The sequence below is a fragment of the Takifugu rubripes genome, chromosome 12 (genome assembly GCF_901000725.2).
Source record: "Takifugu rubripes chromosome 12, fTakRub1.2, whole genome shotgun sequence".
NCBI lineage: Eukaryota > Metazoa > Chordata > Actinopteri > Tetraodontiformes > Tetraodontidae > Takifugu > Takifugu rubripes.
Window position 1 is genome coordinate 11,559,836 of NC_042296.1, and position 25,471 is coordinate 11,585,306.

Genomic DNA, 25,471 nt, shown 5'->3' on the forward strand with positions numbered 1-25,471 from the left:
TTGTGTTGAGCGCTCGGAGCCACTGAAGTCCCCACCGCGTCTCCGCCGTGCATGAGGTCTCTCTGTGGGGTAAGATTAGACTCGGTGGCTTCCTCTGGGCTGCGGCAGCTCTCCCTGTCTCTCCGGGCTGAGTTAGTATTGGATTACAGGTTCACACGCTCGCTCGCAGACCGCCCGTCGCCCCGACCAATTGCTCCATTCATTCCAGCTCCGGAGACGGCCGTCGGCCTCTGATTGGTTATCAGCGCCGGTTGGGGAACTTTCCCACGGCCAACGCGTGCTGACAGCCGGCCAGCCACTCCCCACCACCACCGGGACACACACGGAGGAGGGGGGGTCGAGGGGCGGCGGGACAGTTCTGGACCGAAAGTCCTTTGGACCTCTGTCAAAGTTTCTTCAAAGATCCTCAACGGCTGCGTTTGGAGATGAGCCACTCCGACGTTTATTCCGTAGCCCTCTTCACCCCCCTCGTTTTTATTAAATGTTAACTTTAAGAGGTCATTTGTGAATGATTTTATTGAGTTGCATTTTTCCAAAACATGCTGTTAGAAGGAAAAGTCTTGACGAATCAGGCCGAATCAGTGATATGTCTGATATTTATGTTTTTGTCTCTCACTTGTCAAAGCGCATAAGGTTGCGATTGAGCCAACTGCGCTGTCACTCAAAACCCACCGCCCCTCTGCGATTGGACGCTTTCCCCAGAAGCCCCTCCCCCCTTGGCCGCCTCCACAGTTGAAATGACACCGTGGGAAAGCTGCGCGCTTCAAACGGAGGCGCTCCGGGCGAACCTGCGCAGACACAACAGAGCCAGTCAAGGACTAACTGCCGACATGAAACGGAACCACGACTTCAGCTCCTCCGACAGTGAACTGGAGGAGACTATTGAGGTGGAGAAGGAGAGCGCGGATGAGAATGGGTAAGTTATTAACCCCCTTTACGCACAGGAACACCTATGAAACGACGCAGCGTAAATGTCCCTTGCGTAATTTCTTTGAAGGAACATGAGTTCTCCCCTGGGGTCCATGTCTCCCACCACATCGACTCAGGTGCAGGCGAGGAAAAGGCGTCGCGGAGTAAGTATAAACCCCTTTATCAGATGCACCGAAACGCACGCGTTCTGGGAATCGCGTTGTAACGCGCCGTGTCGCTCGCTAGATCATCGAAAAACGGCGCCGTGACAGAATCAACAACTGCCTGAGCGAGCTGCGCAGACTGGTTCCCAGCGCCTTTGAGAAACAGGTGAGCCCCCAGCGCCCCCCGTCTGAGGTTTTACGTCATTTATACGCGTTCAGGGTGATTTACGGCTGTCTCGCTCCCTCCTCGTGAAGGGCTCAGCCAAGCTGGAGAAAGCTGAGATCCTGCAGATGACCGTCGACCACCTGAAGATGCTTCATGCTGCTGGAGGCAAAGGTATGTCAGACCTCCGCCTGCCCACATCTCCACAAATAACCTCACATTGCCTATAACTGCATTGTAAATAGCGAGAGACTGAACTGGTCTGGCTCGTTTGTTACCGGAACCATCTGGTTTTGACTGCTTATTTACTCTTTCTCAGCCTGGGCGGCTGTAGAACGCTGCTCCACTCACTTTGCCGCTAATCTCCCATCTCCTCGCTCTTTCCTCAGGTTATTTTGACGCTCACGCTCTGGCGATGGACTACCGGAGCTTGGGATTCAGGGAGTGCCTGGCCGAGACGGCGCGCTACCTGAGCATCATCGAGGGCCTGGACACCGCGGACCCGCTGCGGCTGCGCCTGGTGTCCCACTTGAACAACTATGCCAGCCAAAGAGAGGCTCACTCTGGTCTGAGCCACCTGGCCTGGGGCTCAGCCTTCGGTTCCCCGCCGCCCACCTGACCCACCCCCTGCTCCTCCAGCACCAGCAGCACCAGCCGCTGGCGCCGTTACCCCGCAGCGCCAGCAGCAGCCCGCAAACGTCCCTGTCGTCCTCCTCGTCCAGCTCCTCCACGTCTTCGCCGTCCTCGTCCGTGGCGGAGGCCCACGCCTCGGGCCGACGGAGCCGGAGCGCCACCCCGCACTCAGAACAGGGCCCTCTAAGAGGTCCCCCCACCACCGCCGCCGCCACCGCTGTCCACCCCGCTTTGGTCTCGTCTTCAGCGTCCAAACTCTCACCCCCTCTCCTCTCTCCGCTCTCAGCATTCCCCTTCACCTTCAGCGCCTTCCCCCTCATCGCCCCCGCCACTGCCATCGGCCCCTCTGCCCCAACATCCAGCGTGGGCAAACCCTACAGACCCTGGGGGCTGGAGATAGGAGCTTTCTGACTGAAGTAAAAGCTTAACACTTTCCGCGTATAGACTCCCCATCCAGCTGAGCTGGACTTTAAAGGACAAGACTTTTATTTTCCCATCTTGAAAGTGCTATTTTTGTACGATGCCGACATCCTGTCGTGGAGACATCTAGCCGTAGGACGTTTGTGTTCTCGCTAACGCGTTGTGTTTTGTAAAGACGGAGAAGCGGCGAGGAAGGAGGCGCGACCGAGGGCAGCGGGGGTGATTTACTTGCGGTTGGTTTCTGCTTCTGTCCACCCCCCCCCCCCCCCCCCCCTTAGAAGATTCACCCACTGTTCGTGGCCTATCAGGACGGCTTTCCCAGATGGTCAAGCAGGCGCCACCCATCAGGTTCCTGGGTGAAACTGCCCCCCCCCGCCTTTGTTTTGCCTCTGAGCTGAAACACCCAGCGTTGGTGGTGCCGGGGCTACACTGTGAAAGGAGGTCCCGTGGTCCTCGAGAGTCACCTCCTTTTAAAGACGCTTTATGGGGTGGAATAACCGAAACCAGGTGTTGTCACTGGCAACAGAAGTTAGCTACCAGCTCGGTTTAAACAAACTCCGCCACCCTCGTATTGGGGCCGACTGTTGTTATGCTCCTGTAAATCTCTTTCCTAACATTTTAGCCATTTTCAGCAAGCTTTTCTTCTTGTCGTTCTTTATTTTCCTTGTCAGGACGTTATTTAAGTCATGTTGTTTCTCATCAGGAGGAGCTGGCTGTTGTTTTCCATCTGTGATCCCGGCGTCTCCTTGTTAAACCCCGCTGTGCAGACGCATGTTTTACCGTTGTACAAAGCGCAAGCAAGTGCAGACAAATCACATTTCTCTGCTTCCACTGGTGGCGTCAACCTCCCTTTAATAAAAAAAAAACAACTTCTGATGAATCAATTTTTGGGGCTATTGAGTGTGAATTCTTTGTGTGCATCTGCGTGGTTGATTGTGCAAAAATGTGTGTGTGTGTGTGTGTGTGTGTCCTCTGCATGTACACAGGAAACCATTAATGAGGGTTTACAGTGTACTGGACAATGGAAGGCTGGATGCTACGCGTGGGAACAAGAGCAGGACAGAAGGAGGGAGGGAGGGATGAAAGGTTGGAAGAGGATGAAGAAGGAAAGGAGAGCAGGGGGAGAAGAAGCACAAGGGGGTTGAATGTGACTGGAATTGGGGGTGGGGGTCAAAGTGCAGAAGTGAGGAACTTGAAAAGCTGTGAGAAAAGGACAAGGATCAGTTTTTGTCACTTTGCCACCATTTCCAGCCCAACAGCGCCTCCTCAGCGCTGCATGGCCACTGACCTGAAAGTGTACTTACGTGCCAAACTGCTGTCCGCTCCTCCTTTGATGGCCGTCGTCCCTCTTCGTCACACTTCTTTTTTAAGGGTGATGCAAAGTGACGTAAGCTCTGCTGCAGCCAACATTCCAAGGTGCGCGAATAGGCTCGACGTCGTTGGGCTGTGTTTTGGCTCCCCCGTCTGGCCAAAGATGGTACTTCAGCTTTCAGTATTGCGGCAGTAAAAATGTGATACTGATTTAAAGATGGGCAAAATTCCATCATTTTATCGATCTTTAAATTTGCAAAACACTCAGATAAATGATACTCGTGTAACTTTAAAGGACAAAAAGATAAATGCTGTATGGATTTAGGCTAACTCAGGCTGTTATTTACAGTAAATGTTGCTAGAATGAAAAAAGCTTTAAACCGATTACTTTTTAAAAAAAAAAAATCTACAAAAGCCTCGTTTGTAACTGCTTTAAAATTCATGCACAGTTAATTGGAAGAAACAGGCTAAAGGAAAGATCATTAGCTGCATATTAAAGTTGGATGTGGTGCAACGACTTAAACAGAAGCTGGTCTTAATATCTAAGAAAATAAAACACTCAGCCATTTTCATTCACTGAACCCCAAATTTTTATTGGCCACTGCTTGCTCACAAAGATATATGTGCAGAGGGAAGGGGGGGGGGGGACACTCAAATGGACAGAGGAGAGAAAAGAGAGGTTGGTTGCTTACTGTCTCTGATGCACTTGTGTTGCTTCACAGGTCAATATCACACGGCACAAACGTTCGCTTTCTAAAACGCACACACGCTCGCACACATCTACGGGCCTACGGTGTGTGTGTGCGTGTGACCTCACGAGCTCATGGGACACGTTTCCTCACACACACCTTCACAGATGGTAATGCTGTGTTCAAGCCTCCTTGCAGCGACCCCGGTTATGGCTTCAATATCTCTCTGTGCCGGCACGTTTGGTGGCGCTGACAGTGTCGGAGTGGATTCTAACGGGTGCTGAGCGCTTTATGACAAGGACAGAGGTGGGATCTACTGGATCGGTCCTGACCTCAGGTTGTTCTTCCTGTCGGTATTCACCAGATAAACTTGTGTGGTGGTTTACAGCAAAACGTGACACGGAAATAGATTTTAAGGTGGATTTCTGAGGGGGGATACGAGTTCTTCTGCCATTGAATATGAGGGTTGTGTGACGGTACCGGGGCCAGATGGACAGAATCTAGTGAGCTCACACCGACTTCTGTGCTATGACTGGCTGAACGCCTGAATGTGGAGAGCATGTGAGCGAGTGCTTCTACTGTATACGCGCTTGTATTGAGAAATGGAGAGGTTGCAGATGGACAGAGGGGAAAGAGATGAGGATGGGCTCAATAAATGCTATAGTGTCCTCCTGGTACAGCCACCATCTCCCTCACGGGAGGGGGGGGCACGCAGCAACGGCACGCAGGCCCCCGCAGACGGCAGAACGGCCCCGCTCCCACCTGTCCCTTTCTAATTTTGAAGGTTGGCAACAGAGGGGATGGAAATTCGCCCCGGCCCTGTTGCGGTTCCCGTTTGGCTTCCCAGATCTGCAAGGGTCAGAGATTCAGCGCCAACAGGAAAGGGAGGAGGGAGCGGAGCCAGGACGCGGAGCCAGGACGCGGGCCTGGCGAGGACGCAGCCGGACTGGCGGACCGACAACAAACACCCACGCCTGCGCACCGAACTCAGGCCGAAATGAACAAACGTGGAGATCAAGGAAGGATCACGTCCACTGATATGAGGAGACACAACTCAGGTAGAAAAAAAAAAGATGGCACACTGCGATCAATACTTCTGCCGCTTGCATCGTACCGTATATAACAAAAAAAGAAGTATTTACAAAAACCTATACCCACTGTTGATCGTCAATTGGATTTTTTTTCTTTTCTTTTCATTCGAAACGGAGCAAAAACATTCTTTTGTGTGTGTGTGTGTGTGTATGTGTGTGTGTGGGTGGGGTGGGTGGGGTGGGGGGGGTGGGGGGGGTGTGGGGGAGGGGGACACATTTTTTTCATTCTCTTTAATATTGTTTTTTTGTTGTTGTTTTTTTTTTTTTTTCTACCCCCAACCGCGTTTGATCCTCCCACCCTGTCAGCGGGGGGAGGGGGTGTCATCTCAGGCTGTGGTAGATTCATAGCAGTATGGGGGAGTACAGCAGGGAGAGGGGGGGGGTGGTTGGGTGTGGGGGGGGGGGGTGAGTGTTGGACTTCTTTGAAATGACGTGTGTCGGCTCTTCATGCTGTCAAGGCTTCTCTCAACTCCTTGTTCCTGCGCACCTCCTGAGCGCGCTTCTCCTGGAAAAACAACACACGCTCCGTCACCATCCTCTCCTCCCGCCCCCCTGCCCCCCCCCCCACACATCAGCGCAGCCAGACCTGCCAGAACCCCAACACCCACCACCCTAAAGTGGTCCCTACGCAGTCATTTCTGCTCCAACATGAACAGTTAACAGCTACACGAGTGGGAGATTTTGACTGGGTGCTGTTTCCTAGCAACCAGACTGGCCGCTTTTCTCTACCGATCAGGCGGTAAAGGCGCGTCAGGCTGTGGCCAAATGTGGGCCGATCCGCCGATCTAAAGGTCGCTCACCCTCTCCTGCAGGCGCTCCATCATGGCGGCCAGGTAGGCCATTCGGTTCTCCTCGATCTGCTCCATCTTCATCTGGAGCTTCTCCTCGGCCATTCGGCTGAAGTTGCTGTTCTCCTCCATGGCCCTGAGCAGCACGTCGCGCTCGTGCTCACGCTTCTCGGCCAGGGCCTGGAGGACCTGCGCCTCCTGGGACTGCAGAGGTGGTTGGGAGGGGTGGGGGGGGGGGGTGACAGGAACGGCATTAGCAGAGCATCGATTTACCGAAGGAGTCATCGCTAAACACGGCAACACATTCGTGCTGCTGGGTGTGTTTGACCAAGGAACATCTGTGTGTTTGTGCTGCGCTATTGGACATCTATTGATGTTGTTATTGATGTTGGGATTGACGTGTTGGTGAGCCGCAGGATGTGGGCAGCTTGACAAAGGAGACTGGGTCCTTTAACGGCACCAGCTTAGCTTCACGGCAGGTGTGTCCCAGTAATGAGGTGGGAACGTGTAGGTTACGCCTGGCTGCAAATAAAGGAAGCTTCCTTACTCTCCTCCGATCCTCAGCAGCCTCCAGCTTCTTCTGGATGTCATCCAGGGAAAGGTCCCTCTTGGGGGGGCTTGTGATGCAATGGGCCGCATCAGTCACGGGGGAGGTGGGCTTCAGGATGACCTCGAAGGCCTGGCCTGAGGCGCGCTTGTTGATGGGCTTGATGTCCATGTCTGCGCGAGACAAGACGCGTCGTTTCATCCCGCTCTTTTGGACGAGAATAAATGAAAAGAAAAAAACCTCTCGTGTCTGGTAGAAACGTACCTTCGAAGTCCCCCAAGATGTTTTTGCGGCTCTCGGGGTAGAGGCAGGAGCAGATGAGCGACAGAACTGAGATCTCCTTCATCTTCTCCTTGTAAGCTGTGGGAGTAGACGGCGTTACACGGCGTCCAGAACAGTCGGAGCGCCACCGAAATCCACCAACATCATTAACCCAGTAACACAGAAAAAGATGAAGCACCAGTAACCCACTTCCAGCTGCAGGGGGAGGGTCTTCATTTAAATATCCAGACGTTTCCAGTAATAATTATTCAAGACGACCTCATCAAAAGACGCCTGGTGCTGCTCTGGGTTTTGTGGGCATTTTAGCTTCTTTGTTTTCAACAAACCACCAGGGAACGGGCCTGGATGTGTCCTCACTTGGCCTCATTTCCCCCAGCAGCATGCTGCCACTCCCCTCCAGGGTTCTCCACACATCATTAGGTATGCACTTCCTTCTTGCTGTATTATTTATTAACATCCCCGGACCAACGCCCCTCCGCCTCCCAACCCGTCTCCTCAAAGAACCGGCACAACGAGGCCGTTAGAACCCCTCTCAAAGCGTCTGAGGATCTGCCAGGATGTGCTGCAGATACCAGGATAGACGTCGGGCTCCTCGGCTCATTTATCATCCAGAAGGTTCAAACACACGAGGAACAACCTGCCCTTTGGACCCTGAAGGAGGAGGAGAACGAGCAACCTCGCCTAACCTTGATATCATTTATAGCGCTGCGATTTTGGCAGCTGCTGCTGCTGCGTCCCTGTCGGAGGGGCTGGAGAACAGAGAACTGCGACACGTCTCATGCAGCTCCGCCCGGGCTCGAGCTGCAGAGCACGGATCAGCGCCCGCATTGTCATAATATGGTCAACTAGGGCCGTGGACTGTGGCGCGTCGACGCACGATACACAGCAGGATACAGTAGGAAAGCCAGAAATTAGATTTATGGGGATGAGCTCCTTTACGGCGGCGGCGGGGGGGTTGGGGGGGGGGGGGGTGCGGAGTATTAACCAAATCCTCTTCCCCTCTCATATTCTCTGCTCACCCTCTTCTGGCTTTCTCCCTTTCTTGCCTGCAGACGAGGAGACGCTGCGCTAATGTGATCAACTCTCAGATGGAGCTCTCGCTACTCTCTGGTGGGCTTGTTAAACCCTTCCCTCAGGAGGAAGTCAGAGAGCTGGGGGATGGGATGGGATGGGGGGGGGGGGCACAATTAAAAAAAGCAGATAATGTGCTACTACCTTTTTGATGTAAACTGACAGGCAAAAGGATTACAAATGGGCAAAGGGGGCAACTCTCCATCCACCGGCCCCAGGAAGCAGCCGCCTCAGGTGGAGGCCGGCGCTTTAATATGTAATTAGCGGACCGTACCACCTTTTCTGACAGGGGGGGATCAGCGAGTTTGAGGCGCTGTCACAGCCTCATTAGGGTTGTGTTCACGTCAGGACCCCCAGCAGCCATTTCCTCCCACACGCTTCTCCGCGTCACAGCTGAAGACTCCTAACGTTAACACTCCGGCGGAGCAGGTAATTTGGGCTCAAGTGCTCGTGGAGCAAAAATCCTTTTAAATTAAGGCTGTTCTGTTTCTGTTTCTATCAGAATAATCCTAATTGTTGATTCTCCTCCTTATCCTGGGAGATAAGAAGAGCTCCTGAAATGGGAAAGCTCTCGAACTCAGAGGCCCCAGATCATTATTTCACATCCCTGATTAAAAATATATGAGATTTTTTTTTTTTATAATGTCAAAAGAAATCGCAGGTGTATTTCTCTAGAGAAGGGGGGGGGGGGGTCAGAGATTAGATGCGGAGAAATGACAGATGATCCAGATTGGGGGAGGGCGTGGAGACACCGGCTGCCTTTTACACAAACTGGGTCAGTCCTTTGAAGGCGGAAGCGTTTCAGAAGAGCCCCCCCCCCACCACCCACCCCACCCAGCATGTCCACACCAGTACAGCAAGCTGGTCTGCCCTGACCCCCCCCCCACCACCACCACCACATCCTGCTCCATCCGTCCACTGAAGAACACAGATCATCAATATCTGCTGTGCCACCTCCGCCAGAGCCCCCCCCCCCCCCCCCCCCCGATGCACACTTTTTGGGCTAATGTATTCTCCTTCTCAATCCCGTTTTCTCATTCTTCCCAACAGTCTCCTGGGAGATTTCATGCTAACTTCCGTCTGGGGCCCATTTCCAAGGTATCGCTCCCTCGACCAGCCTGGAACCTTCTGAACCACAGCGACAAACTGCCCACAGAGTTCTGCCCCTCCGGAGCACCGGAGCAGACAAATGGACCGCGGAGGTTCTCCTCAACCACACCCTGGGATCAGAGCAGGGCCGCAACGCAAATCAATCAGCTGATCAATGCGTTCCTCGGCCAGAAAAGTGTAAAGACGCAGCGATCGCCCAGTTTATCAGCGCACAACAGCTGTCAAATGTAGATTATTTTGGATATGGCATCAAAACAACAGCGTGAGGAACAATTGTTAGTGGTTTTATTAGAATAGGGCAGATTTAAACTAAGAAGCGTTTGGCGTGTCGTCACCCCGGAGCACTGGGGCCGTCTGACGCTGCCATGGGAGTGTCCTGCACCGACGGATGACACACGATCAGGGGTGGATTAGGGGGCCGATCCCAGCTCGATGCGGGCGAAAATCACAGGCGTCACACGACGGGCCGCAGACCTGAGCAGGACGGCGTGCGTGAGGAGGATGAGCACACAAGGGGGGCTTCTAATTTCAGCACCGCTCCGCCTAAAAAGCACAACCGAGCGACGGCGCTCCCGAAATATCAACAGAAGACATGAACCCAGCGACCTGTTTGCACCAGACTGCCCCCCCCCCATCCCCATCCCCATCCCCATCCCCATCCCCATCCCCATCCCCATCCCCATCCCCCGCCCTCTACCTGAAAAAGAAACGAGGCTAAAGAGGAGGAGGAGGGGAGAGAGGAGATTAAATATAAGAGCCAGGGTGTAGGCGCTGGTGTCCCTGAGCACAGGCAGCGCCGACCCCCCGGCCGCTGTCTGTCTGGACGCCCCTCCATCCATCAAGTGACGAGTCAAGCAGCAAATGGCGGAACGCCTCGTTTATGGGCTGTATATACACACCTTGAATCAGCACACTTATGGCGGGTGACAGGAAGACAAGGCCTCCAAACGCTGGCACGTGATAAATGCAGCCAGGGAACAGGAGCGGATCAGAACCGCCTTCTTTTAACAGGACTGGAGGCTGATCTTCATAAAGGCAATCTTTAAAAGGACGCTCTCTCTCTCCCTCTCTCCCTCTCTCTCTGTGTTTCTGTGTCTCTCGTCCACACCAAAACCCGGTCCAGCAGCCTCTAGATTATTCAGCATCGTTAATTAACCCGGTTTTCCTGGAGAGGTTGTGGCGGCGGACGCTGACGCGCCAGGCCGGCTGAAGGGACCGGGCGTGATGGAGATGTTGGGTGGGGTCGCTGGCGCTGCATTATGCCGCACGGCTCTGAGTCAGGCGGTGCGCGACCAGGTGCGTCAGCTAAAATCTGCAGTCTGGGCCGGGTGAAAATGCCCTCGGGTCCACACGCAGCCTTTTGGCTTTAATCATTTTGCTCCATCATACATCCATCGACATGCGTCACTGGTGCGATACGCCGAACCTCCAACCCCCCCCCCCCCCCACCACCACCACCTCCCACCTCCCCCGCTGATCGGTGCCAAAGGTATCAGAGAATAGCTCCAGAAAAGTCCAATCTAGGCAGGGGAGGCCGAAAAGCTAATGGCATTTGATCTCAATAGGTAATTGAATAGACTTGTAGAGGAGTTTGGCCGCTCCCTGTCACCAGCCCTCTGCATCCTTTTGTTTCAGGGGTGTCGCCACAGCTTTTCTCTACTCTCCAAGATGCCACATGGCTTTACCTAAAAACAAGGGTTCGGGCTGGCAAACTCACCGACTGCAGTCTTGGCCATGGCTGTTGGGTGGTGCCCGGGAGTGATGACTGGAGGAGAGTGCGTCGGTCGGCTGCTGGATGCTGAGGCTCTGGGTAGCGACTGCTGCTAAGGCACTGAGTCAGCAGGGAAGGAGGCTGCCGGCGCGTTACGATGTCTGAGCCGCGTCAAGTGTCGGAAATAAGAGCAACGCCACCGGAAATCGAGAGCTCGGGCCTTCACAATAAAATTACGGGGCTTTTCCGATCGCTTAATGTACTCGGTTCACCTGATGGAACGCCTTATAGTTTAGAATATGCGACTTCAGTTTAACCATATCTTATTTGTAATGTGCTTTTAATCCTGAACTGGTCAAAAGTTTAGTGCACAAAGTGTAACAAGTAACATATGAAATAAATTCAGATTTATGAATCAACATTCTAAGTGTATGGACTAATTAGGCTGGTATTTTGGCTTTGTGGTGCACATCTCAACCTCCTTCTCAGAATTGTATTATTTGGTACCAAAAGCTGTGTTACAGGGCGTAAAAGTCAATTTACCGTAAGACATTATTTTGAAAAGAATTAGGATGTTCTGGAGGATGTTCTGCTTTGACTCGCTCTTGACTCTGGGCCGCAAACGAGAGTTTGGGAATATTGGCTACCTCACACACACCCTCTGCTCGCCTTTTCAAGGTCCGACAATTGCTCTTAGAAATCAGATTAGCAGCGCTCCCTCTTTGTTCCTCTCCAGGACAGGAATCATGAAAATAGGAGAGACTTCACTATTATTTCTACAATTACTGTAATTCTATTATTTATAGCCCAATCCCTAACAATGAAGCCTCTAGAATGCAGTAAATTCCTAAGGCATACATATCATTATCATTATTATCATCATCATCATTATTATTATTATTATTATTATTATTATTATTAATGTTGCCCAATAAAGGGGTGGGTGGACTCATTCCATCATGAACCGCTAGGTGGCAGCAACGTACCAAGCCTGGTTTATGTGTACAGTACCTACATCTGGCCTCATATTGTTGTTTAAGACTCTCCTCCGGTAATAAACATGTTCATTAATTACTTTCCATTCCGATGTACCATAAAAATAAAAATAAAAACAATACTGGCAGCCACCAAAGCCACACCAAGTCAAACACGACTGATAACAGGCACGATAGTTCACCGCGGTTTTAAAGACAAATGTGATGGTATTTATCGGGTGATTTTGGCAGTGTCGAGTCTGTTGATGTAGTTTTCTGATTTTCGAAATATCCCGAAAATGATTCCAACGCTATTTATGTTCAAATATTCAGGAATGATATGAATGTGTAGAGTTCAAAGGGTTGTTGCGACAGAATTACGTAGTCGTAAAGCCACGCATTTATGGAACCTATTCCTTTCCTAGACAATGTTTTCCAAGCAAATAGTGTCATAAAAGTGATGTAAGAGAGTATTAAAGAGAATGACCTATTTAAATCTGGAAAAGAAGGAGAAGAATGCTTAAAGGTAAACATGTCTGCACATGCCGCATCACCCCTTCATAATCACAGATCAATGCGCCGAGGGCGGTTTGCTCCCAGCTCCCATTAACCTGGGAGTCTTTATGGATTTCTGTGTCTTTAGTACACCGATAAAAGGGGCGCTGGATGCCGGTGTTCCACCAGGAGCAGCCGGGATGCAGGAATATCTTCTTCCTCCCGTCGGTCCGTCACAGGGCGGAGTCAGACATCCCGCGGCAGCCGTTGATCCAAGGAAGTAGCAGCGTACTGACTTAGCCGAAGTTCCGACCTCAGGTTTGGTCTTTCTCTCCTCACCTGTGGAGAAGAAACAGGCCTGGCTTCCGGACTAAGGTGATTACATCTACATTTCTAACTGTACGCAGAGGAATCGGCTTGAACGCTGTCGCTGGGCTGTTTTTGAAGCCTTTCCAGTCATGTCCATCGCTGCCCTAGTTTATCAGCACGTGCCTCGGGACCAGCGCATCTGGGATATTGCGTCACACGTCACCTCGGTTAGCGTCGCTGCTGTAACTGTCATCTTTAGCCTGCAGAATCGGCATTAATGTCACGTTTCACATGTGTTGGCTGCTGGTTACATGCTCGCAATATGTCGGGCGCGTGTTCAGGACGGTGTTGATACACGTCAACGTCATTTGCGCGTTTTTGCAGACTGTAAATGTGATGTTGGTGGAAGACTGTTTAATTTTGGAGTTCTTCGTGTGTAACTCTGAAAGCGGATCCAGGAGAACCGAGTCAAAACCTTCATTTCTAGCAACTTCGTGAGGGCATATTGACTTTACCCATCAGTGCTGAGCACGAGCGTCCGATAATTAAACTGACATTTATGTAAAGTTAAGTGTTTTAGCACACAGAGTGAAGCCGAGTGGAGGGGGATGTAGCAGCCATGTTGGGTTAAACTGTAACATGATGCCCGTAAAGTCTTACTGGTCACGGGATTTTCCCCGTTCAAACAAGAGCCGATTCAGAAAATTAGGTAGAGGACACATAGTTGCGTCTGTGCAACGAGCCTTATTTGACCATCATTCCAAAAGCTGCTGGAATCAATGTTGCCTTTATGATGCTGTGGTAACTGTAACCAGGAAGACCAGCGATATCAACTGTTGCTATGATCCAGGTCGCAGAGCCACTTTCTGCATCCCTCTGAGTTATAGCTCTCACAAGTTCACCGTGTTTGGACAAAGATCATCAATATCTGGTGCCGCTGTGTCCATCAGAACCCAGCCGCCACGTCCACTGTAGCCGGGTGGACAAAGTGGGCCCAGGTGTGACACAACCTGGCCCCTCACCCCCCCCCATAGGCACGTTTCCATTGCAGGAAACCCCCGTAAAGAGTCATTTACAGAGACTTTTACGGGACCCTGCTCCACGGTAGGTTGGTTTGCCCCGAAAAACTCGTGGGTGAGGCTGAGGTTTGCTAAAGCTGGGGCACTATGAGGAGGAACCCAGCTGGATCATTATCCTAGCGGACAACTCTTCTCTTCCAGGGTCCACACTAATCTCTCCTAATTTGCCTTCTGAATTCCAAATTGCCTTTGTTGTCCTCTCTCCCCATGAACTGCATGTTCCCAGTCCATAATGTGGTTGTTTCTTTTTTTGTGTGAGGAGTGAAGCTGTGAGGGTTTATTACAGTGTTTCTTTCAGGTTTCCTCACATTCCATCGGATGGGTTCTGTTATCTCCTGGCTGTAGGGCGAAGTAACCATATCTGTGGGTGGCGGCTGCTTCTTTTCTCTCCTCTACTTCTTGTGTCCTTGTCCCTGTTTTTGACTCGCTGTCTTCCCTTATTTAAGGCCCGTTTGGGCTAATGTGTGCGTCTTGTCTGCGTTTCTCCTGCTTCTCCTCCTCATCTGTGATGATGGCGAGTGTTCTGAAGCCTAAAGAAGGCGTCGGTGTGTGTGTGCTTCCTTTATTTGACCACCTTTGACCTTCCCCAGCACCCTGATCCAGAGGGTGCCCTGATATTCATCGTGGCCGACGGAGCAAATCCCCTTTTTTCTGTCTAGAAATAGGTGGATTTGGCAACGCCTGTGCTTGACGACGTATCCGGCCGGTTAATTAGTGGCCAAATCCACTTCCTTCCATTTCTGTAACGCTGTGACATGGATTTGGCATGGAGGCCCCATCCTCCTCAGAGATGGGGGAATCTGTCGGTTTTGCCGAGGCTTTTCTTCTCTTTGCCGTCCCTAATGTTTCGGCGAGAGACTCTTTTAAGGACTCCCTGTATTTGCCTGATATGTGGAAGTTTTGTGGGCGACATGATGCATTTTCTTTATTTTTGCAGATCATCTGTGTGGAGGTCCGACCAGCAGATGTCTTAAGGCTTCGGCTGTGAGTGGGACTGACTCTCCCACCGTCTCGTCCACGCCCGCTCCTCCCCCTCGTCATCTGTTCGCCGCCTTTGGTTTTCCTTCTTCGCCACTCTCATCGTCATTACCCTCTTGAGTCGGGGCTTGGCACCACATCTGCCTCAGGATGGTGGCTGAGGCGGCGCCGGCGCCTCAGGGCAGCAGCGTGCAGCTGAAGCAGGAGATTTCCCTCCTTCACGGGGTCTGTCTCATTGTCGGAAACATGATTGGTTCCGGCATTTTTGTGTCGCCTAAGGTAAGAGCCCGTCTTTTTGATTCGGTTGCTTTGCCGTGACTTTTAAATATGCTAATTCGCTACTTGAACTTATCTTCTAGGGGGTTCTTCTGCACACTGGCTCGTTTGGTATGTCGCTCATCGTGTGGGCCATCGGGGGAATATTTTCTGTGTTTGGAGCTTTATGCTATGCAGAACTGGGCACCACTATCCGTAAATCCGGGGCCTCCTATGCCTATATTCTGGAAGCCTTTGGTGGTTTCGTGGCTTTTATACGGTATTTAGCCCCACATTGTGTCTAAAGCCTGTTTTTGGTCCTCCTCCTAAAATAAGATTTCCTGTATTTGACTGTTTCTTATTTTGCTGCAGACTTTGGACGTCCCTGCTGATGGTGGAACCAGCCTGTCAGGCGGTCATAGCTCTGACCTTTTCCAACTACCTTGTCCAGCCTTTCTATCCTACCTGCTCAGCCCCCTACGACGCCGTCCGCCTTATCGCTGCCTTCATTATATGCAAGTTTTTCTTTTAATTCTTTCAAGTTGCGTGTTGGACTGAGGAGGAGGCATGGAAATGAAAGGTGTCTGGAAAAAATGTTAAAAATGTGGAGCTAAAATTCTCCAATTAGTTGTGTTAGCTGCAAAACTAATAATGTAGTGCTTATCAAAAGCACGACTGTGGTGCTGGCGCCATTGGGTTATGGCTTTATCTTTCATTTATTACACACAGCAGTTTTATAACACATTTATAATGTTCTATGGGCTTTTTTTGGCTCTGCTATGTGATTATTTTGGTGCATGCTCAAGTCAGACATGCCTGTAGACACTCTGTTAATATTCAGTATTCAGCTGTTATTTACTCAGTAATGAGGTAAACATTGCTTCTGTAATTTTTTTTTTTTAAAAAAGCTTCTGCTTCTTCTTTTGCAGGTCTGCTGACGTATGTGAACTGTATGAAGGTGAAGTGGGGAGCGATTCTGCAGGTCATCTCCACTGTGGCCAAAGTTCTAGCTCTAATTCTTATTATCATAACTGGCCTGGTCAGGTTGGGCCAAGGTAGGATGGATTCTGTTCAAACTCTGTTACAAAAGTTACATTTTTTAATGTATCTGTATTTGAATGACCAAAAAGGAACACTGAATATTCTTCTTCTTTTTTTTTTTAAATTGTCTTTAGTGGAGCAAATCAACCATTAAAAATACTGTCGTTGCAGGTTTTGATCAAAACTTTGAAGATTCGTTTAAAGGATCCAAGTTGGACCCTGGTAACATGGCCCTGGCGCTCTATTCGGCTCTGTATTCCTATTCTGGTTGGGACACACTCAACTACATCACAGAGGAGATCAAAAACCCAGAGAGGTGCGATGTGTGTTGGGTTTTTCTCCACCTGTACAAACATTTTTAGATTTCCATTATGAGTTCCATGTGAGGGGAGAACTGTAAATATCTTCTTTCTATGACATTGTTTTGGGTTTTTTTTATCAGTAAAGGACATTGTGCACCACAGTGTTCCTCTCACCATGCTAATGTGTTTTTTAATGTGGGCTTTAGCAAAAAGGAGGCTCCGACTTCTGTGTAGCCAGACTAGCTACTATTGACCTGCCAATATTTGCACCGCTTGGCTGATCCGTCTCAGATGTTCCACAGTCCTGACGGCTCAAATGTCCATGAATACGAGTTTCTCTCCTTGCCTTCCACAGGAATCTGCCCTTGTCCATTGCTATCTCCATGCCTATTGTCACAATTATCTACATCTTGACCAATATCGCCTATTACATCGTCATGGATGCTAACGCGGTGCTGGCCAGCGAAGCGGTTGCTGTGGTGAGTATCTGCAGACGCCTGGTGGAGCCCAAATGATGTCTGTTGTTGTGCAGACGGCAGAGATTCGTCTTTCATTCTAATATTTGTTGGGCTGAAAAAAACAGATGGGAAAGATTGGATCGGCCGTTGCCTCATGCCTACCCGGTAACTCTGTTAGGGCATAGCAGAACTTATCCAAATTGAAGCCATCTGGCCACTCCTTCCTGTTGTGGACAGTCACTCTGCAGTCACCGGCGCTAGTATCTGTTTCATTGATATCGTCTGTAGGAGACCAGATTATGATGAAAGTCTCATCTAGATAAAGTCGTTAGCGCTCCACACAGGAACGGGGGAAGTTGCTGATGCGATTACAGCACTGGTGGAGGACGAGCTCAACAGGCTTGGTGGTTTTGAGTGTGACAGTGCTTTGATGTCATCATCTACATATCTCCACCATTCCACCCTGTCCCCTGTAGTTAAACCTTGCTTGACCGGATTTGTCATTCGCGAACAAACGTAAATGTTGTTTACTCTGAAGCTTTCCCACATCGGACGCTGTTCTGTACATCGGACCCTCCGGTGGGACGTGCGTGAGGTCTTAAAGCTGTCACAAACCGGCTCAGTACGGTACAGGAGACCAAACATTATATTATTATCAATCAATAGATGGAATCATTTAATTAAATCTATTAAATCCAATTAATCAGTAGCGTATGGAATGTATAGATGAGTGTAGTTTAGAACTAAACCACAACCTGGACAGGGTGGATCCTGGAGAAGAAAGAAAAAAGATTAGCTTGTTTCCACTAGCCTGAACCAGATGCCACCAGGGTAACCAGCCCCCCCCCCTCCCCCCCCCCGGCAGATGAGGCAGAGCACGAAATGGGAACAGTGAATGTTCGTCTCGGCTCATCGCAGCTGTTCCACACCTCATGGTGGGAAATATGTGTGTGCACGCTGTGAGTGCATCAGAAGCTGGTCGGTGGGGTTCTGATGGGCCCTTAGTGCCTCACGAGCAGTGTGAAGCTACGGGCGACATTCCATGGGAAGGTTTTTACACAAAGAGCAGGATGTTGGCCAGAAATGCTCCTGTAATCGACTCTGCTCGCGTCTGTGCGGCAGCTTGGCTGAGGAAGGATTTGCATTTGAGCACTTGTGTTTTTCTAAAGCTTTGAAAGGAGCGCGCAGCGGTGAATGAACGCCTCTCACTTCCTGTCCCAGCAGGTGAAAAGCCTAAAGCGGAGGCGGCATTGATGATCGCGCTGCTGCGTCTCCTGCTGATATCTCACCCTGTTGATCTGCTAATTCTACCCAGAAGTGTCTACAGCTCTGGCGCTTGTCCTCTTCTTACATCTCCTCAATGAACTCTGTTATTCTAAAGGGGAAAAATCAAACCACAGAAACGTAATGGTTGCATAGCTAATAAGCACGGCGCGCGTTTCATAGCTTAACGTGCTAGACAGGAACGTTGTCCATAGAATGTTGTCTTTTGACGGTTGCAACTTTCCCCAGACATTTGCCGATGAGGTGCTTGGGTGGGCTCGATGGATCATCCCTCTGTCTGTGGCCATTTCTTGCTACGGAGGCCTCAACTCGTCCATTATCGCTGCCTCCAGGTGAGCAAACGCACCCGGATGCACCGCCGGCTGACTCTGCTGCAGACGGAGCTCTGCCTGCTCAGGAATGCGTCGCCTGACCTTTGTGCTGCTCTCCAGGTTGTTTTTTGTTGGATCCAGAGAAGGTCAGCTACCCGACGCTCTCTGCATGATCCACATCGAACGCTTCACGCCCATACCCGCCCTGCTTTTCAACGTCAGTGTCTCACTTCTCATATTTCAGACCACCTCCGATTCTTCTGCTGCTGCTTAATTTCATTGTTTGCTGGTTGACTTTGTGTTTCTTGTGAACTTTTCAGGGCGCGATGGCTTTGCTGTACCTGTCTGTGCCTGACGTTTTCCAGTTAATTAATTACTTCAGTTTTAACTACTGGCTCTTCATCGGCTTGTCAATAGCCAGCCAGATCTACCTTCGCTTCAAGGCTCCTGATCTTCATCGGCCTGTTAAGGTGGTTTTGCCTTTTATTTAAAAAACATTTGCAAAGTAATTGAGCTTTTGGAAATGCCGAGGCTTCTAGCATTGCCTAGTCATGCAGTGTGTATCGCGTATCACCCCCCACTGTGCAGAGGGAGGACACATGCTGCTTTTTTAACTGTGATGTTTCCTGTAAACACGGGAGATTATCGGCTCGTAGCGTTAAAGAAGTCAGCAGCTTTTGGTTCTCGTGTTTACACATTGACAGACTTCATCTCTTACTCAAGAATCCATCACAGTTTGTTTGGGTTTTTTTTCTAGAATTCTTAGTTTATTTGCACAGAACAAATATTTAAAACAACAAAATTAAATCAGCTGCTTTCTCTCATCAGTCAGGAAGGTTTTCAGCAGCAGATCCTCCCAGCATCTCTGGACAGACGACCTTGAGAACGTCCTTGATGCCAACATCAGACTCGCTTGCAAACATCAGAGTCCCAGAAAACCAGACTTGAGAATAGTGCTGCTCTCCTGGATGGTCCTGGAACCCTCCTCTGGTCCTCAAGGAACCCACTTGTTCATCCTCAGTTCCACCAATGAGTCTTGTGACGGCGTCCACCTCCCTCTCCGGGCGCCGACGCTCCCCCAGCTCTCTGATGATGCTCAGCTCCACCACATGTGTGCACCACCATGCAGAGCCTGGCTCCCACAGCCAGGATCAGCTCAGCGGCTCCCTTCAGCCGTTCTTCAGCCACCGTCTTGAATGTCCCACCGCTCATTGTCCTTCTGAAGCTGTTCCAGAAGAACGGGCTGTCTCTCATCCACCAGTCTGATGCTGAGCTTCTGAGAAGTGCTACCAGTCTGCTTCGTTTGCTCCTTTCTTTTTCCTTCCGACAAAGAAGATTGTCTTTGATGTCTGGGTTCTTTGATCTTTTGACCACGGACATTTTATTTTAAGTGCCGTCTTGTACAAAATGATTTTGAATGAGGAACTGGCAGCTCGCTGGTCATTAGATCAAGTATTAAGATGCTTTAATATTTCAGGTCATGGGTTTCAGTTGGTAAGAACAAAAATAATATTAATAATAGTTAGACTTTATTATTCAGCATTATTACATGTCACTTATTTATATACTTTTTCATAGAAATGACAATGTTGAGAGCTAATTGGATTCTCCTGTTTGTTCTCTAAACTGCTTTGAGGGCTGTCTCCGTAATTGAGGGACATTAGAGCCACGGCTTTATGGACCCAGTTTAATCTCATCATGTCCATCTTATGATGACTTTCAAACCCATTTCTCTGTTCTCTTGCAGCTATCGTTGTTTTTCCCAATCGTCTACTGCATATGCAGCATCTTCTTGGTGGTGGTTCCGCTCTACAGTGACACCATCAACTCTCTGGTGGGGATCAGCGTGGCCTTATCTGGAGCACCGGTCTACTACATCTGCGTCTACAGGCCTTCCAACTCCAGACCAGCCTTCCTCAGGAAGATCCTGGGTAAGAGGCCTGTGGCAGCACTGCTCTGCAGACATCTTGGGGGTTTCTATGTACGGGATTGTAATTAAGACTTGCCCCCTTTCTGCCTGTAACAACTAAAATACCATCCACTGTTAACATAAGCTGTTTGCTTCTGTCAGACTGCCCGTGCCTCGAGCACTCACTCACTCATTCACTTTCTCTCTTCTCAAATTTCCAAATGACTTTATAAACTGGGTTGATTTTTGGTAAATGGTCTCAGGAGGACACGTCCGGAGCCTTCTCTTCCTTTAGAAAGTCGTCTAAATGGCCCCAAATACTACTGAGGCTGCTCTGAAGGTGTCGGAATGTGAATTTTCTTTCTCTGTCATTGCAGACAAGATCTCGTTATTGACACAGAAAGTGTGCATGTGTTGTTTGGCCTCTCCTGATATTGACCTGGACAATATCGACCCGGAGAAGATGAAATAAAGGAGCATCAAAAGACCCAAAATACGGCGTGGAGGGATGAAACGGGAGCAGACAAACTAAGACTGAGGGTCCAAATTAGTAGAGGAGTCGTGGAGTAGATCTCAACACAATCTGCCACAGCTCGATTAAGATGTTGTACAGGATAGTCTTCAGACATGCACAGTTGCACCTTCACGTGCACCCACTCAGAACCGGTTCCACAGTCGCCACTAACATGATCTTGTGCACAAACACACTACAAATTTGTTCGGAGATGCTAAAAGCCGCCCATTGAGATGTGAGGGAGTGCCCGTTGGCACAGGGAGACCACACAGGTCACGTAGCTCCTCTGTTAGCTGCAAAGCTTAAATCGGCACATTTGAGCTTCAAGTTACACGTTCCGTTATGCAGTCAAACTAAAGGATTCAAACGGAAGGAGGGGGGTGTTTTCAACTGTCGTGCTGTGAAAACTTTTTGTTCCAGATACCTTTAAATCATTAATTTCAGGGTTGTTTTGTTTTCTGGGGCTTCCTGTTTGATGTTGGTACTTTTGCTAAAGTGTCATTCTGCCGTACGTCATGTAACTACCTCTGTTTCTTTCTTTAATTGACCATCAAAGAGTCGTAAGGAGGGTGTCAATCGACGTAATCTGACAATACTTCAGGTAAACAATCAGCAGCTTGGTGATATTTTTTCCACTCTGGGTGCAACATCTGTATTTTAAGTGTTTTGGGGTTTTTTTTTTCTCTGTAAAACGTTCAGAAACTTGAACCATGTTTTCACGCTTGGTAGCCAAAGCCGTTAATATGCTTTAGTAGAGGAGTGGTAGCTGTATGATGTCGCAGTGTTGGGTGTGTACGTGCCTTCTGTGAGGGGGATCGGCCACTGGCCTCACCTGTTCCTTTAACCAGAGACCAGATATCGCGTCCGTTTGAAATCACGAAGCACTTTGTCAGTAATGAGATTATTTAGGCCTTGGATTAAACCATTCTTGTGTCTTAAACAGCACCAGCCAACAGAAGCACAGAGAGATTTAATAGTCGATTTTCAGCATCTTTCAGTAAGTTATCGATGTTTGTTATAACCATGTATCTACTCTACAGGTAAACGTTTTAGACTTGAAGTATATTCTATCTTTTTTCACATTTATGATAAAAGTGTGTGCACGTACATTTTGCAAGTATCACTGTTTGATCCTGTTTTTATTTTTACTGTACAACTATGTTGTGGTGCTTTCAACAACTTTTCACGTCATATTGTGTTTGATTAAAGGTGTTTTAACGTCATCAACTGTGATCACAACTAACTGCACCTCCCCCAGCAGGGGGCGCTGTGCCCCCCAGTAGGACGTTTTAAAATATTTATATTTACGACTTCACAAAAACAACTAAATTAGAGTTTCTAACCTGGTTAGATGACTAATTGACTAACATCAAAATGGCTACAATGACCATTACTGATGATGACTTTATACATTTCCTGGATTCTTTTTAGATTTAAGTCCTTTATGTCCAAGAAAAGGCCTGTTTCGCTCCAAGATTGTTCCCAATGGTGGTGGTCAAACCAGATACTGACTGGTTCTCTTGTCTTTGCTTTGATGACTGTCACAAAGACACGTCGGGTGGAACCAAAGATCTGAAAGTTGTGCTCATTAGACCAAAGCACAGAGTTCTACTGGTCCTTCTGTTTCCTGGCCCAAACAAATCTCTGAACATTACGTTGCCTTGGTCGTGGTTTTTGACTGTAAAGATCCGACTCAGTCTCCTGAACAGCGGATGGAGACGCGTCTGCGACTAGAACTGGGATGAGCTTCCTCAGCAGCAGAGGGAACTCTTGGGCCAGTTTCATGGTGGCACCTGATGGTTTCTGCAACTGCACTTTCACCATTTTTGCCATTTTACGGCCTGACTGACCTTCAGTTTTTAAAGTAATGATGAACCTCTTGACTTAGCTGCTTGGTTCTTGTTAAAAGTTGGATTCTAACTTCTGCACGACACAACTAATAGTCCCAATCCTACTATAAAGGCAGGAAATTCCACACATAAACCTTGAAAAGGCAGATCTGTGCAATGGAAGCCACATTAGATGACCTGATGAGAGTCGTCTCAAAAATCCACCTACAGCCTTCAACAATAATTAGCTGCTCCTTATTATTTCTTGAAAAGAAAGTCTGTTGTAACGCTTAAGGGCGTTAATGTTTGCAGATACATCTCTGTTTGGATCATTAGATTAAATATTTCTCTCTGCATTTCACACTCAAGCCATCAACTGGTTATACCAATCTATTGTTTGCAGAATAAGCTTTAAAAAGAGGACAATCAGGGTTAAGGACGATTTATGAGTTTCCTAAATTAAAAAAATACTGTTTAAACAAATCATGTGATGCATGTTTACACACGGAACGAGTTTCAGGCACAAATTATGACTTTGAAGTTCGAGGAATAATGATTTAATCCAGGCACAAAGTCTAAAATATAAACCTAATTTTGTTCATCCGGAGGAGTGCATTTGAATTACTTCTACTTGTACTAACAACCCACAAATACAGTACAAGTATAGAAACATAGAATAAGAATTATATGACAAATTATTTTCCTATACATTTTAGTGTTGAAGTGTTTTGATAAAGTTTCATTGTTAAAAAAAACAGCTCCGCCCAATGTGACGTCTGTCCGCTTCAACGGTCACGCGCAATCCAGAAAAAAGGTTTTAAAACGGAACAAACTACGATCTGGTCGTTAAGTCAATGTTTAGAAGATAAAGGGATGAGTTTGATTATGATTTATGAATAGTTGCCGACGGCCGCTGGAACGTTCGCAACCCCGAAGCGTTTTTCTAACGAGCCCCCCACCAAAAACTTTATAACTGCACAGATTCACATGCTTTTATTACAACTTAAGGTGCCTTTAATGAGCGATGGGCATCGAAGTCTACAATCTGACGGATATTTAGATATATGTCTAGATATGTTTTTATTTTATATGTAAATAGTTCTAAAATATCTTCTTATTTCATGGAAGTTAACCATATAAGCTAAAACGCGCAAGTTATTGTTTTTTCAAAGTTGGACATTTGGGATTTTTTTGTTTTGTTGATTTGAAAAGATAGATTGCTTAATCTTTATGAACGATAACTTCATAAAAGTTTAGTTTTGCATTATTTAGGCGTCAGCTACTCGGTGCATTACCGCCACCTACAGGATGTGAGCGTAAGCGCGTTTCCAGAGCAGCCGGGAGCCTCACTATCGCCAAACTTTATTCTTTCTCCGAGGTATTTCACGCCATTTTCTCTCACTGAGAGCGCAGCAAGGATTTGTCTATGACAAAATAGATTTTTTACTTTGGATTAAAACGTTTTCCTTTGTTGACAAACTGTAAACACGACGTGGTGTGTATTTTTAAAGCACAATTGCATTTTGGAAAAATAGTGACTGAGCATCGCTGGGAAATTTCGTTTCAAGTTGTGAATGAAATCACTTCACTATAAAACACTGGCAGCGCGTGCGTGCCTTCCCTCTCCAGGTGCGGCCCCACCTGCAGGGGCATCACATTTCAGCAGGGTGATGACTCTCTGTGACTGGGTGGGGGGGTCAGGTTCCACGGACTCATGCATAAAAGATAACCGAGTGCAGAGGAAATCTATCCGAGCAGCGTCCAGAACCTTACAGAGGTCCGCTGGTCCCGCTGATGCCCCGCTGGCAGCGCCTCTACTGGGCAGAAGCACCCGGCCCCGGCACCAGCTGAGCGTCATGGAGCTGCATCAGCGCCTGAACTGGATCCGGAGCAGAGCCCGCTGGAGGCCCAGTGCCTGCCGCAGACAGTTCAAACGTAAGTGGGCTTCAGAATTCTGACACACCGTGAAACATCAGCGTTCAGGAGCCCATCCTGAAACCAGCAGGACCGACTGTGGCTCGAAGTGGGGGTCGTTTATTTGCTTTCTCTACTTAAGTCACTAGAGAAAAAAAATGCCGCTTATGTTTAATAACCAGAAAGGCTCCGAACCTGAGAGACTCTCAAATGTTCTTCAGGCTGCTGCAGAATCCGAGAAGACGACACGTCGACCCCAGCACTGGGTTTATTGTGCGGGAGATCCATTATTTACACCTCCACCTGTCTTACATTAAATTTCAGCTTGTGTTCCTTCTGTTTCTGTAGTTAAAATGGTCTGTAGTTTATAATGGGGTCCCCTCCAGTGTTGGGGCTCCCTCAAAAGAGATTTCATCTCCAGGGATATCCCAAAAAAGAAAGATAAATAAGTAATGTAAAGGCATTTTGCGTGTGGAAAAGTGTCATAATGTGGAATCATATGTAGGATAAGCTGGAATCGTCATTTGAACCCATAACTCGCGATGAAGTCACGCGTGAAGGATCAGGACTCACTCTCACCTCCCCGAGAGGCGCAGTCAGCTGACGACGATTAATGTTTCATTGAAACCGAATCAGGATTGTTTGTGCACGTTCAGATTGTGGAAAGAATCGATTCTAGGTCGATGCGGGGCCTTTAAATGAGGCGTGTTGGGTGCACAGTTGAGAGGAGCGTTTCCACCTGTGCGAGCGAGCTGCAGTTAGAAATGTTCCCCTGAAAAGCCAAATTCGTGTCCTGGTAACAGAGGACCGGTCTCCTCTCTATCGTGTTGTGTTCAGTAGTTGATTGGAAGATATCGACCGGCTCCTGATGGTCGTGACGCTGGAAAAACCTGCTGATTTACATTTTTGTTGCCTTAAACTGATGGACAG

The 25,471-nt window shown here is 48.7% G+C and overlaps 3 protein-coding genes across 4 annotated transcripts; 2 read left to right on the plus strand and 1 right to left on the minus strand.

The window, feature by feature from the left end:
• Positions 1-625: 625 nt before the first annotated feature.
• Positions 626-3,144, plus strand: LOC115251757 (hairy/enhancer-of-split related with YRPW motif protein 1-like). The gene is given in 6 exon segments (XM_029845245.1): positions 626-916; positions 998-1,073; positions 1,156-1,239; positions 1,329-1,410; positions 1,626-1,846; positions 1,849-3,144. Coding segments are annotated over 6 exon segments (1,074 nt in total). The 5' UTR covers positions 626-737; the 3' UTR covers positions 2,281-3,144.
• A 2,604-nt stretch (positions 3,145-5,748) lies between these two features.
• On the minus strand, positions 5,749-11,034 carry LOC115246490 (stathmin-2-like). The gene is made up of 5 exons (XM_029845276.1): positions 10,896-11,034; positions 6,980-7,075; positions 6,716-6,888; positions 6,181-6,372; positions 5,749-5,885 (listed from the first exon to the last, which is right to left on the minus strand). The coding sequence occupies exons 1-5, from the start codon at positions 10,912-10,914 to the stop codon at positions 5,826-5,828; spliced, it is 540 nt and encodes a 179-aa protein (XP_029701136.1). The 5' UTR covers positions 10,915-11,034; the 3' UTR covers positions 5,749-5,825.
• Positions 11,035-12,499: 1,465 nt separating this feature from the next.
• On the plus strand, positions 12,500-22,021 carry LOC101065757 (Y+L amino acid transporter 2-like). Of its 2 annotated transcripts, XM_003969375.3 has the most exons (12): positions 12,503-12,733; positions 14,684-15,003; positions 15,084-15,259; positions 15,352-15,494; positions 15,909-16,034; positions 16,192-16,336; positions 16,678-16,801; positions 18,293-18,396; positions 18,496-18,592; positions 18,696-18,845; positions 20,123-20,306; positions 20,662-22,021. In XM_003969375.3, exons 2-12 carry the CDS (start codon positions 14,875-14,877, stop codon positions 20,754-20,756), a joined length of 1,473 nt encoding a protein of 490 aa, XP_003969424.1. In that variant the 5' UTR covers positions 12,503-12,733; positions 14,684-14,874; the 3' UTR covers positions 20,757-22,021. The 2 variants fall into 2 exon arrangements, with proteins under 2 accessions (XP_029701094.1, XP_003969424.1); XM_029845234.1 differs by lacking the exons at positions 20,123-20,306; positions 20,662-22,021 and adding an exon at positions 19,204-20,096 and having other exon boundaries at positions 12,500-12,733.
• Positions 22,022-25,471: the final 3,450 nt, after the last annotated feature.

Excerpts from the sequence above, each read along its gene's own strand:
- LOC115246490 (XM_029845276.1), bottom strand. Across the intron at positions 6,373-6,715 it reads CTGCTGAGGATCGGAGGAGA|TCCCAGGAGGCGCAGGTCCT; the intron begins GTAAGGAAGCTT and ends CCACCTCTGCAG. Across the intron at positions 5,886-6,180 it reads TGGAGCGCCTGCAGGAGAGG|GAGAAGCGCGCTCAGGAGGT; the intron begins GTGAGCGACCTT and ends TTGTTTTTCCAG.
- LOC101065757 (XM_003969375.3), top strand. The coding sequence starts at position 14,875 with ATGGTGGCTGAGGCGGCGCCGGCGCCTCAGGGCAGCAGCGTGCAGCTG. Across the intron at positions 15,495-15,908 it reads TATCGCTGCCTTCATTATAT|GTCTGCTGACGTATGTGAAC; the intron begins GCAAGTTTTTCT and ends CTTCTTTTGCAG. Across the intron at positions 18,397-18,495 it reads TCCATTATCGCTGCCTCCAG|GTTGTTTTTTGTTGGATCCA; the intron begins GTGAGCAAACGC and ends GCTGCTCTCCAG.